The following is a 12980-nucleotide window of genomic DNA, read 5'->3' on the forward strand; positions in this document are numbered from 1 at the left end:
TCAATCTCGGCCTTCCGCTTCGGTTCCGCTCGCATTAGTCCGGGTCTTCCGCTCTGGTTCCACTTGCTTCGGTGATTTCAACCATCCGAAATAGGGCTCACCCGAACCCATTTTTCGACATTCGAGCAATATTCCGGTCTGGCTTCTCGTCTCTCGGAAATGTTGTGCACCTCTTTCTCGGCCGCCAGCGTACTCTTCTGCAACACCTCGTTCCTCGGACACACTGAGCCCGTCGGCTCTCGCCCGTGTCGTCCTTCTCGCTAGCTACGTCTTTTGCTCGACTTCCTGTGCTCCTAAGTTCCTGCACACTTAGACACAGAGGTTAAATATCAATAAGACCTAACTTGACTTGGTTGATCACATCAAAACTACCTTAGGATACTAACAACGCAGATTGGAAGACATGAAAGCTGGAGACGAGTCAGGTCGGAGGGACCGAGCAAAATGTTGAATCTTCGGAACAAATGTCGGGTTGCGCTCAGCATAGATCGAATCTGAAGGCAAGGGAGCCGACAAGTCAGATCTGGTCACAAGGGCGACAACAATGGCACCGACAACTGGGGATTGCTCATCGAAGGCTGCGAAGCGGCACTAGAGTTTGCTACAGGAGGTGGTCAATGTGCTGAGGGAAGGGGGGTATCACTGAAGGGCAACGTCGGCCGAATCGGCCGAATCCGATGGAGAAAGAAGAGATAGGTCAACAATGGCATGGCTGGCGGCGAGGGCTACAAGGTTGACCAGTGGAGAGCTCCATCGTTATAGCTTAACGAGAGGGAGAGATGGTGCATGTGGAAAATGAGATTGGCAAGGGCGGGGTCACTCTCGCCCTTTTGAGGGTTTATATATACTAAACTAATAATTTTTCCTCCTTTTGAGGGTTTTGGTATAAAATTCAATTCAATTGCAACACAAAAGTCATCCCTACCAAGTCAGACGATTCAATTGAAATCATAGGTCAATTTAGTCTAGTGAATTAGATTATACATTTGGATTGAACTAGAATCCAAGCTCATTCAATCCAGTAGTGATCCTATGATCTGATGGTCCACTATATGAGGAACATTGATTTGGATGGAGCCCACTTTCAAATTGGTAGGATCCATCCAAATCAAGAGTCTACAATAATGAACCATCCTCTGGTCCGTAAATTGTGGACCAGAGGCTCTGTCCTCCATTCAATCAAACAAGTTGCCCTACCAACCTCCCAACCTGGCTTTCGAATGTGTTAAAGAATAAATATAGCAGGAATTTTCAGATTTTATATCTCATTTTAATCTTGTAACAAAATATATAAATAGAGAAGATTATGAATTATCCTAAGAATTGCTTTGATATAACATCATTGTTTTGACAGACTAAATTCTCCTTATATCATATACTTGATACATTTGGAAAGTACTAGATTTATCACAAAAGTAATAGTTAAGTGGTATATTTGTTTAAAATAAGGCACCTCTAAATTTGATTATGTTTCACAAATTTATGATAGATTAATAAATCATAATCAAAATATTTAATTTTTTAGATAGAGAATGTGCTAGATTTGAAAGAAATTGTGACTTTTGTTTAAAATAAAAAAAATCACGATTAACTTGATAATGTTTCAAAACTTTATGACATATTTAGTACTTAACCCTTGAAAACTTTGTTGTTAGCCCTCGGATAGACGGATATCCTACAAAGCAATGCTAACGTCATTTGCATTCTCACAAAATCACATGATATAATTTCGCCAATTAAAAAAAAAAAGACTCAAGAGAAATGAATCTATTAGTTTTTACCTCTGTCCCTACGAAGTGTAAACAACTTCAAAAAAGACCTGAAAAACAATCCACGACGGATAATCAAGGGGGAGCAAGACGAACAAAGTAAGGAACAATGCCAACAGATAACATCATCTGAAATATCAGTGACTAAATTTGAAAAAGAAATGTCTTAGAATTAATTCAATTACCTATATGTAATTCAGCATATTGATGAGTGAAAAGTTGCTTTCAGTTTATCTAGTAATTGCCAAAAACACATTATTTATTAGATATTTACCAAAGAAGAGAGTCAATGGTGATCTGCTGGGCAAATGCACTCAGGAAATGGGTTTTCATAAAATGATTCTTCAGTTCTAAACCGATCCCGGCCTTTACTTCCAGGCAGAGATCCATACCTCTTTCTTGGCGCTCCCTGTCTGTGAAACAACAGGGGAGTTATTAAATACCTAGTCGTCATCTTGATTTCTGATTTTGGAAAATGTTACGAGGACTTCAAGAGAAGATAAAACAATTCTCAGAACGATGCAGATTCAAAAAGAGTACCTGTGTTTGTGCATATCAATTACTCGTGAAGAAAATTTTGTATCTTCTTTCAGCTCTCCTTTTTCCAACATATCAAAGAGTTTTACCAATCCTTTCCTGCAGAGTGGAGAAAGGTGGTAAAATGAATACAGTAAGAAAAGAAAAGTAAAATGATTAACGTCGGAATGGAATGCCATCTAATTTGAGAAGTAAAGTCCAAAAGCATCTAAATGAAACTCACAATTAGGAATCTCCACATAAAACCCATTCTAATCATGACAGTGATGAGGTGCCAGACATTTTGAAAGGAGGATCTTATATACAAATATATTAGCACCTTCAGTTTTAATGTGAAATTGGAGGTAAAAATTGTGTTTATTATAAATTAGAGAAGAACTAGACCTATCCAGATGTTTAAGTAATCTAAACAGGTTTTTTACACAATCTCTCTATCTAGGCAAATTTGCTGTCACAAGGTGTGATGAATGAAAAAAGAGAATGCCGAGTACCATTCGCTTACCTATCTGGATTAATTGTCTTGCGGTGTCCTAAAAATCTCCTATGACCCTCAACAGCTCTTGCCATATTTCCAGTATATGAAGGTATAAATACATCACTTTCAATTGAGACAATGTAGTCAATAGCTGCAGTTTGAGTAGCATGCTTTGCAAATTCCTTTAATTCTTCAACAGTTGCCAAACTCTCCTACATATAAATAGTCAAACTTTTAGTATCTCAGGATAATACATTCATTACTATCGGGCACAAGCAAGATTTAAGTCACGGTGTGAACCTTGGAAACTAAGTTCGGAAACTGAGACCTTAAATCGGAAAGGTAAGTTTCACCACCATAGATGTCACCAGCCGCAATGTAAATCCAAGTGGATGACGGATATCCCATAGAATGCAGAAAGACACCGACCTCCTTGGGAGTCAGAGGGCAGAAACCACCTAGTCTTTGTTCAGTTGAATTTATACCCTTCATCTTCCAGTGATTTGTATTCTCCCTAGGAACAGTTTAGTCATCATAAGCATATAACAATATACCAAAAATAATGGAAAACAACATCACCAACCTCAAAATTTTGAGTTCTCCAGCTTCAATATCAGTAAGACCATAGGTACAACCAGTAAAAGCCAGCATATCCTTCTCATAACGCAGATGAAGAGCGATATATGGGCCATGTGACTTCAGCCGTTCCACTAGCTTCTGTTGTATCAGCAGCATGCAGTCTCAGAACCTAATTTACAAGATATGAAAAATATTGACTGAATGAACTATGAAGGAAAATACTTAATTGACTAAAAGCTGTAGGATATTATGCCTTTTTCAGACCTTTCCAAGGCTTTCTATGGGATTTGAGAAACGGAGGGCATAATACATAGCACGACAACGCAACCTTTGAATATCAACAGGAAGGTCATTGTTTGCCAGCCTGGAATCAGATTTGGGGACATGAATGACCTGAAAGGTATTATGACATAAATTTATATCAATACTCCAGCTAAAGTCTTAACTTGCCATCATACTGAATCCGGAAAGTGAGACAAGATGTCAACCAAGATCAAAACAAGGTCTATGGATAGAAAAATCAACATTGATAATTAAACAACCACCCTAATAAACAACCCCTTAGTCACAAGCACTAGCAACATATCCCCAAAAGACCAACTCCAAGGCTTAGATGGAACTTCTTGAAGCAGCCAATAGGATGTTTTGACACAGATTTTGTAGAATCATTGTCTTTTGGAATGTCTTCAATAAGATATTCCCAATCATTCTATTTGGAAGAAGATATTCTGAATCATTTTATTTGGAAGAAGATACTCTAAATCATTCTATTTAGGAGATACTTAATTTGTAGGAGATAGATACTATCTTGTTTTTGGCTTTTTAGAAAGTTGATTTTTAAATTATTTTGTTTCTTGATTATTTTGTTCCTTTCTTTAAGACAGATTATTTTTTCATTGTTTATATATGTTGTAATTCCATTTTATAAAGATGACGACAAGAAAGTCATTCTCCATCAATACCTTGAATCTATTATCCTATCCATTTTTTCCTTCCTCACTTGAAGCCACATGATGATGACTTCCAGAAAGAAGACTCAGAAATCAGTATGTGTCGTCTTCTATCACATCTGAATCTGTCCCATCAATAGTGGTTTCATAATCCTTCAGTAGATCACAAACTATAAGTTAGATGGCATGAATTACCGAGCATCAATGGAGCAGAAAACTGAGGAACCTAGTGTCAGCAGTGATCCATTGCTGGAAAAGGTTCACTAAACTTGTTAAAAACAACTGCTCTTCATTCTATGATGCGTGTACCAAATTTAACATGTAATTTAGAATCCATTAGCAGGATGACTGATGAACTTAGAGAACAAACAATGGAACAGGACACATCCACTCTTTTCTTGATGAATCTCGAACAACCAAGGAATTTATTCACCATAGTTTATGTGCTGCAATGGTGTAGCAAAAAAGAACAAATTGTCACCTATTTGAAGTTGCTAGATATTTATTGTTCACTATATATGCTCGAAAATATCTTTGAGGTGAAGTTGTTCTAACAACCACCTATCTCATACATAGAATGGCCCAAGAATTCTCAAATTTAATTTTCCAATACCACTCCTTTTACGAGCATATCCCAGTTTTGGTTATCTCATCTCTTCCACTTAGGATGTTTAGCTGCAGTGCTTTCGTACATATCCAACAACAAAACTACTCAAAAAATTCAACCACAAAATATCTGTAGATGCAGTGCTTTTGTACAAATCAACCAAGGTGACTCTTGATTGACCACTCAATTAAAAAAAATTGCATCCTGGTGCACAAAGCTCTCGCCAATGCAGGGTTCTGGGAAGGGTCTATTGTACGTAACCTTAGCCTGCTTTGCAAGAGGTTGTTTCCAAGACTCGAACCACACTCAACAGGATTAAGTTCTTCTAGGTAAGGAATTTTTATATATATAATTCATCTTCTCTAGTGACTACTCAAAAAATTCAACCACAAAACTTTAGATGTAGTGCTTTTGTACAAATCAACCAAGGTGACTCTTGATCAACCACTCCATTACATCTAAAAGTAGTTTTCCAATCTCCTTTATGAAATCGAGCTCTTTAGGAAGTTTATATTTTATAAGTTCCTAAAATATGTAAGATTTTATTCTAGTTAGTCACAACAAATTAGGAAATTCTAATTCTTGTTCCGGAGTAAGTTATTTCGAGAATAGGTTGTTTATTTACCAAATTCCTATGGGTTATTTTTTTTCATTTACTTTTTGTCCAAGTTTCATCATGGAGGCATTAAAAGAAGCCCAATTTCCTTTGTTTTTAAGGATCTTTCAGTTTAATAAATTTTAATTATCCTCTTAATGAACTTTGTTTGTCCTGATGTTGCATCAATCACCCAACTCAGTTTTCAATCAAGTTATCTTTTAGATTACCAAGGTGCCTAGCTAAAAAGCCAACTAGAATGATAATTATCCATGACTAGAAAGAAAGTTAAATAACCTGGGGAAACCTAAACAATTGGCCTGCCTGAATTAAGCAGTTGATCACTTGTTTTTTGATATTTGTGTCAACTTATTAAAAATGTTAAAGCAACTTGTTAAGGCAGCAGAACACCATAGTTTTTCACAACTAAATATAGTTAGCATTTTTTATAGTTGTATGCCTCAAAGCAAATTTTCTCTAAATAAAAGGATCGTCCCTGTCAAAAAATCATAAGAGAAAACCTTGAAAGAGTCTAAATGAACTCCTCATTGATAGTGACAGAATATTCAGAAAAAGAATGGCTGCGAATAGATTATCTAGAAGTCCTCAGTTGTAAACTATCAAAAAAATAAAAACAGTCATTTGGAATAATATGCACATTAAAAAAGAATCTACCTCATAATCCTTCCACATTTGTGACATTCCCTCATAATAACTTGCACTGGACCAAGAAGTAAAGTGCTTACGAGCCCTTGGAGCTGACTCCATCTCCTTTGGTAACTCACTCACAATGTGTACATCATTCTCTAGAGCTTTAATAAAGTGAGACTCATCAAAAATATCAGAAAAGGTGCTGCAATACATAAAGCAAATATTTTTGCAATAAGCCATGCATTTATTTTCTATAAATCAGATGTGCAACTTTTGTAAAGCAGACCTAGTGTCTTGCCAAAAAGAACGTTTATCCAACTGTGGAATTACTAGTGTGGCATTCATCAAGCGAGCAACAGCAACCATATCACAAATCTGCAATCAAGGCATCCTTATCAACTCCACATGCTATATGCTATTCAATAAGCTGATCAGAACTAAATATGAGACTAAATATAAGATAATCAACCATGTGTGCCAAGGTTAAATCATTCGTCAAGAAAATTTCACAAATTAATAGATCAATCATGACATAATGAGAAGATGCCGATAAGAAATTGAAGATTGGAGAAAATCTACATATAAGACATTAGGACAAATGCACAGAGGAAATATTTTGCAGTAGCTGAACTTCTTTACTTTTTGGATTTTCAATTGGAGTGAACATGTGATCAGTTGCACCTGTTGACTTTTGTATACCTAAGTGTCAAAGACACAAATAGCTCCTAAAACGTTATAGTGGTGAATGGTGTCACACGATTAACCTTCCAATTCATATACTGCTAACCGGCTCACTTAAAGTACATGTATGGATGATCTTTAAAAAGAGTAGCAATTAGACAGAAATAGTCTGTTCTCACACTATAGATCTTTCTAATGTTGACAGATTCTAGCATGACCCACACTAATCAACATGAAAAAAAAAAAAAACCATGGCTTTGCTTGTTCCAGTCAGCAAGCAAACCTTCAAGTTGATGACAGGGCAAAATAAATAGATTTTTGATCTTCTCCTATATGTATAGCAATATCTACATGAATATTTCCATAACTTCACAGCTATTTATGCCAACATTATGATACATAAAACCAAACTAAATACCGATCAGTCATTTAAGTCTGCTTGATCCAGTCATAAAGCCCCAGGAGACTAATGGGAAAAAAAGAGCGTAAGAATAAGAGTAACTGAAGCTAAGACTCTGTAGTATGTACCAAGTCAAATTAAAAAAAAAAAATGTGTAAGAATAAGAAGATTTTTTTGTCAACATACACCAGTGCGCATTTGGTTAAGTCCTCCATTACTTCTGACAGTTAAGTAGTGCTTCTGATTCTGGGGAGCTGGCCATAAGAGACATGTTATAACAATTCATTAACTAAATAATAAAAGAAATTAGAAAGGAAAAAATGTAAAAGTTCCACTATAATCCAAAGTATCAGAAATTACTCACTTATCTTGTGTGTGGAGGGTTTTGTTATCCCACCACACACCTTACCCCGCACACCCAACATATTTTTTCGATTTGAAAATTTTTTTGTGCTTAATACTATAACCCAACCCATAAACCCTAAAGGCAAAATCTTATTGGCACAACCGGAGCTTAAAAAAATTAACATTTTTTTTCATGAGGGTCGCTTGTGATAGCCGCTCACCTTGGTGAGCGGCTATCATGAGCCCACCCGCGCGCACGTGTCTGTGTATATATATATGAGACTTGACACATGAATGGTTGTGCCCAGTTCAATAATACATGGACTCTTCATTTACCACCATAATCATGTGTACAGATTTTTAGGAACAATCATATAGGAAACTCAGTGGTTGTACCTAAGTTAGAGTAACTATGGCCCAATCTTATTTTGCCCAAGTTTGAGCTTCTCTATTTAAGAGAATTTGATCACCTTGGAATAAAGGAAACAGCAATGTTTCCTCATTCCTCTACTTTTTATTCCTTTGGTGCTCAAGAGTGTTAGGGCCTGCAAACATGGTTTTCCACTGTAGCTACAACAGAAGGCTGACCCCAGTTAATCTTGTATGAGTGTATCACCAAATTAGACTTACATGAGAGTTGCATCTTAGCTTAGGATAGTCGAAGAATCAATTATTAGAATTTCCTCTAATTTTATATTTACACTTTAATGTCTTGGTTCAATCATTTTATTGTCCAAACTAACGTATATGCTTAATCATTTAATTAATTATAGCTATATCTAAAAGTATCTCCGTAGCTGCATTTCTCACTGTAAGTTTAATGCATGACCAAGTACTGTATCATGAATTTGCACTTCAACAAAGTTCAAATATAAGAGATAAAGAGACCTGCATATTTATGGGTTGGCTTGACACAAGGACGGTATCCATAACCAGAAGCAGAATCCCATAGTCGCTCTTCTAATTCCTGTTCCACAAGGAAGGAGCAATTGAACGGACAGAGATGACAATAGACAGAATAAATATGCTTGATAAATAAAAATCAAAATTAGTCGTGCAATTGTATCTTGGAAGAGATAAAGACCGAGATTTATATGGAACAAATGAAAAAAAAAAAAAAATCAATCATGAAACACAAGAATTATTGAAGTTAACTGGATAACTACTTCCACAAGCCGATGCTTACACGAAACAATTATTTCAACAACTAAACGAATATATCAAACTTGTATGCTGAAAAGCCATTCCCATGACAGACCCCCCGCAAAATCCACTCAAGAAGCTTTCCTCTTTTAGAAGGTAAAAGACTTAAAAGACAGAATGGCGTACCGACGACTTCTGAGGCAGCGATGGACCCCGATCGAACACGGGAATCTGCCTCTGAGATACGAGGAAGAGGAAGACGGAGAAGGCGAGGAGGATCAACGCGAGGCGATAAATTGTCGGAGGAACCACGAAACGAGATCGACGAAGACGATACGAAGACGAAGATCTAGGGTTAACCATTCGCACAGCGCTCCCGGAGCTCTCGAACAGATCCTGCGAGCCAGCAGCTCCAGCACACCCCACTTGGCAGGTTGAGTTACGGGATGAAATAAATGAGAAATTTATTCGCCGCTTGGGCCCTGGAACGACCAGCGCATGGGAGATATCTCCGTCTTGCTCAAATACAAATGGAAAAATTAGGCGTGTAATTATCAGTCTTGCTCAAAACTATTAATTGAACCCACCAGAGTAATCGAGTTGGTAAATCAAATTTGTGGGATATTAATTGATTGAATCGATGGAAATTAAAATTTTGATTTGATTAATTGAGAAATTTATTTTTTTTAAAAAAATATCAGTATATCAATTTAATCGATTCAGTTTTGATTTTATAAATTAAAATTTGATTAAATCAATTAAATCGATATTATAAATGCCCGATTGATTTTGTGTCCATTATTCCTTCGCTGTGACAATCGTGAATGAGAGTATTCCCGTCCTCTCGGGGTGATGCAATGGTTAAGACATGGGGTATTATCACATGAGGTCTTGAGGTTGACTAAGCATAACCTCCCCCATGTTTTAGCCATTTGCACTAATGGCTAGTGGTCATCCGTGATTTACCTCCTCCGTGTTGGCCTAGGGACGGATTGGCGGGGGCGCTGGGGGCGAGCGAATCGCCTTTTTGCCACGTGAATGAGGGCATTCCCAAATCAATTGGGAAATAATTGGGAGAATGTCCCCAATTGATTGGGGTTGTTGCGCAAAGAAAAAAGAAGAAGAGGAAGAAGAGTTATCGTAGTTTGATGATGTGTCTACTCTAAAAAACGATCGAAATTTTATTAGAATTTTCTTACACAAGAAAATCATATTTTATTATTCTTGTGATTATTGTTATACAATAGGCTTACAATAATCCCTATAAATATTGTATAGATCACAAACCCGATAAAATCGTAACAGAATTTTGTTATAAAAACTCGCAACAAAATTTTGTTATAAAAATCATAACAAAATTTTGTTATATAAAATCGTAACAGAATTTTATTACGAAAAATCTTAATAGATTTTTCTTCCATGATATCCATCACATTGGCCTTCATCCAAATATGAGTCATCCGTCAACAATCTCCACCTTAATAAATATTCACCCCTTCGAAGAACACGAGTATCTGAACAAAACTTCACATGGATCTCTAGATCTAGGCTTCCTTCATCTAGCATCTAGAAATATGGATCAAGTTCAAGCAATGCTTAACTTCTCTGTAGTCACTGGCTTTGTCAGCATATCTGCAGCATTGTCTACAGTATGAACTTTCTCAAGTTGAATTTCCCTAGAAGCAATCAACTCTCTAATCTTGTGAAACTTTACATCAATATGCTTGGTTCTCACATGATATACCTAATTCTTCGCCAAATAAATAGCCATAAAGCTTCTTTCGCTACTTCAGCGGCTGTCATGTACTCCAACTCCGTAATAGACAATGCAACAATAAATTGTATTATAGATTTCCAACAAATAGGTCCTCCTGCCACAGTGAACACGTATCCTGTAGTAGACCTTTTGTTATCTAAATCTTCTGCATAGTCTGCATCTACGTACCTAACAACTAAAAGATCTTTCGGTTGTCTACTGAATATGATGTCATAATCAGTTGTATTTCTCAAGTATCTGAAAATCCACTTCACTACATCCTAATGTGGTCGACTAGGATTTGAGAAAAACTTACTCACCATACTGACTACGTGCGCCAAATATGGTCTCGTGCAAATTATGGCATACATCAGACAACCAACTGCACTGGCATAAAGAACATTTGACATCTCTTGGATCTCGTCATCCGTCTTTGGACATTGTGTACTGGATAACTTGAAGTGATGTGTCAGGGGTGTGCTCACCGACTTTGCATTCTTCATATTGAATCTATTCAGCACCTTCTCGACATAGCTACGTTGAGACAATCATAATCTCCCTGCAACTCTATCCCTGTAAATCTCCATCCCAAGAATCTTCTTAGGCTCTCCCAAATATTCCATGTCAAATTCCTTGCTCAGTAGTCTCTTCAATTTATTGGCCTCTTTCATCTTCTTTGCAATAATGAGCATGTCATCTACGTATTGTAGCAAGAAAACCAATAATTTATCTTCAAGGCTCTTCACATATATGCAACAATTATACTCATATCTTCTATATCCGTTTTAAATTATGTATGAATCAAAACGTTTGTACCATTGCCTAGGAGTTTGTTTCAATGCATAGAGTGATTTCTTCAACTTGTAAACAAACCGCTCTTTACCAAGCTGACTAAATCCCTCGGGTTATGATATAAAAATTTGCTCCTCCAAATTTCCATGAAGAAATGTCGTTTTTACATCCATTTACTCCAGCTGCAAATCATGATGTGCCACCAAAGCCAACACCGCTCTAATTGACGTATATCTTACCACTGAAGAGAAAATTTCTTCATAGTCAATCTCATTTCTCTATGAATACCCCTTTGCTACAAACCGAGTCTTGAACTTCATTTCTTCTCCTTCTAACATTGCATCTTTCTTCTTAAATATCTATTTGCACTCTATAGCTTTCTCTCCTTCAAGAAAATCCACTAGATCCAATGTTTGGTTCTTATACAACGACTCCATCTCCTTTACCATAGCACCCATCTACTTTTCCTTCTCAGAGCTATGTATCGCCTCCTAAAAAGATGTAGGATCTCCGCTATTAGTGATAAGCACATAAGATACCAAACCTTTGGATTTGTATCTTGTGGGATGTTTTATGACTCGTCTCATTCTGCCACTAGCTATAGTACGATGCTCTGTGTGCTCTGAGCTAGAATCATCGGAGTTTTGAGTCTCTAACTCTACCTACACAATATCTTTCTCCATGTTGCTCTGTGGTGTTTCCTTTCCTTCTTCCTGAGTACACTGTAGCATAGTCTTTTCGTCAAACACCACATCTTTATTGTCACCACATTGTTGATCTTAGGATCCCAAAGCTTAAAGCCTTTAACTCCTTTTTGATACCCCAAAAAAATTCACTGCTTTAACTTCACATCCAGCTTTGATCTTTGTTGGTGCAACGGAGGCCGGTAAGAGGGGGTGAATTGCCTGCACGAATTAAAACTACCCTCCTCGGATTTTTCAACTCAACAGTGCAATAGCAATAATAATAAAATTAAAACAATAAAGCTAGAGACTCGGGAGTTAACTTGGTTACAACCAAGAAGGTTGTTAATCCAGGGCAATGAAAAGCACGCAGTAGAAAAATCTCTTTCTCTGAAGGCGGAGAAGCCTTTTACACTCTTACAGCTCAGAACTATTGCTAGGAATTGATTACAGAGTTAATAAAACAGTTGATGTCTAATTCCTAGTTCCAGAGGCCTTTATATAGCCTCTGAAAATCCTATCTCGGATGTCCGAGGCGCCTCCATCAAGAGAGTGGATAAAACTTTATCCAAAAGCCAACGTTCACTTCTGCCAGGTCTGAGGCCCCTCCAACAAGCATTGAAGGCGCCTCCAAGCCTGATGGAGGCGCCTCCAAGCTGGCTGGCAGCTTTTTCCAACTTGCTTGTGTCTTTGCTTTGTCTTCCGAAGTCCCATTCTTTTGGATGATTTCGGTCAACTGAAATAGGGCTCACCCGAACCCAATTTCCGACCTTCTCCTCGAGCAGTCTTCCTCTCGGCTTAACGTCCCTCGAACGTCGTACACGTTCTTCTCGTCCACCGGTGTACTCTTCCGCAGCTCTCTCGTCCTTCGGACGCATCGAGCCCGTCGGCTCCCTTCCCGTGCAGTCCTTCTCGCTAGCTGCCTCTTCCGCTCGAATTCATGCGCTCCTAAGCTCCTGCACACTCAGACACAGGGGTCAAATACAAAGCAGGACCTAACCAACTTGGTTGATCATA

The 12980-nt window shown here is 37.5% G+C and overlaps 1 protein-coding gene across 3 annotated transcripts; it reads right to left on the reverse strand.

Moving 5' to 3' along the window:
* Positions 1–1782: 1782 nt before the first annotated feature.
* Positions 1783–9231, reverse strand: LOC122020800 (O-fucosyltransferase 38-like). Of its 3 annotated transcripts, XM_042578824.1 has the most exons (12): positions 8919–9231; positions 8478–8556; positions 7431–7498; positions 6450–6538; positions 6188–6365; positions 3625–3753; positions 3365–3498; positions 3082–3295; positions 2809–2993; positions 2310–2405; positions 2044–2182; positions 1783–1819 (listed from the first exon to the last, which is right to left on the reverse strand). In XM_042578824.1, exons 1-11 carry the CDS (start codon positions 9093–9095, stop codon positions 2056–2058), a joined length of 1476 nt encoding a protein of 491 aa, XP_042434758.1. In that variant the 5' UTR covers positions 9096–9231; the 3' UTR covers positions 1783–1819; positions 2044–2055. The 3 variants fall into 3 exon arrangements, with proteins under 3 accessions (XP_042434758.1, XP_042434757.1, XP_042434759.1); XM_042578823.1 differs by lacking the exon at positions 1783–1819 and having other exon boundaries at positions 1919–2182; XM_042578825.1 differs by lacking the exons at positions 1783–1819; positions 7431–7498 and having other exon boundaries at positions 1919–2182; positions 8919–9061.
* Between the last annotated feature and the right edge of the window lie 3749 nt (positions 9232–12980).

Source organism: Zingiber officinale, chromosome 9A, assembly GCF_018446385.1.
Source record: "Zingiber officinale cultivar Zhangliang chromosome 9A, Zo_v1.1, whole genome shotgun sequence".
Classification (NCBI taxonomy): Eukaryota; Viridiplantae; Streptophyta; class Magnoliopsida; order Zingiberales; family Zingiberaceae; genus Zingiber; species Zingiber officinale.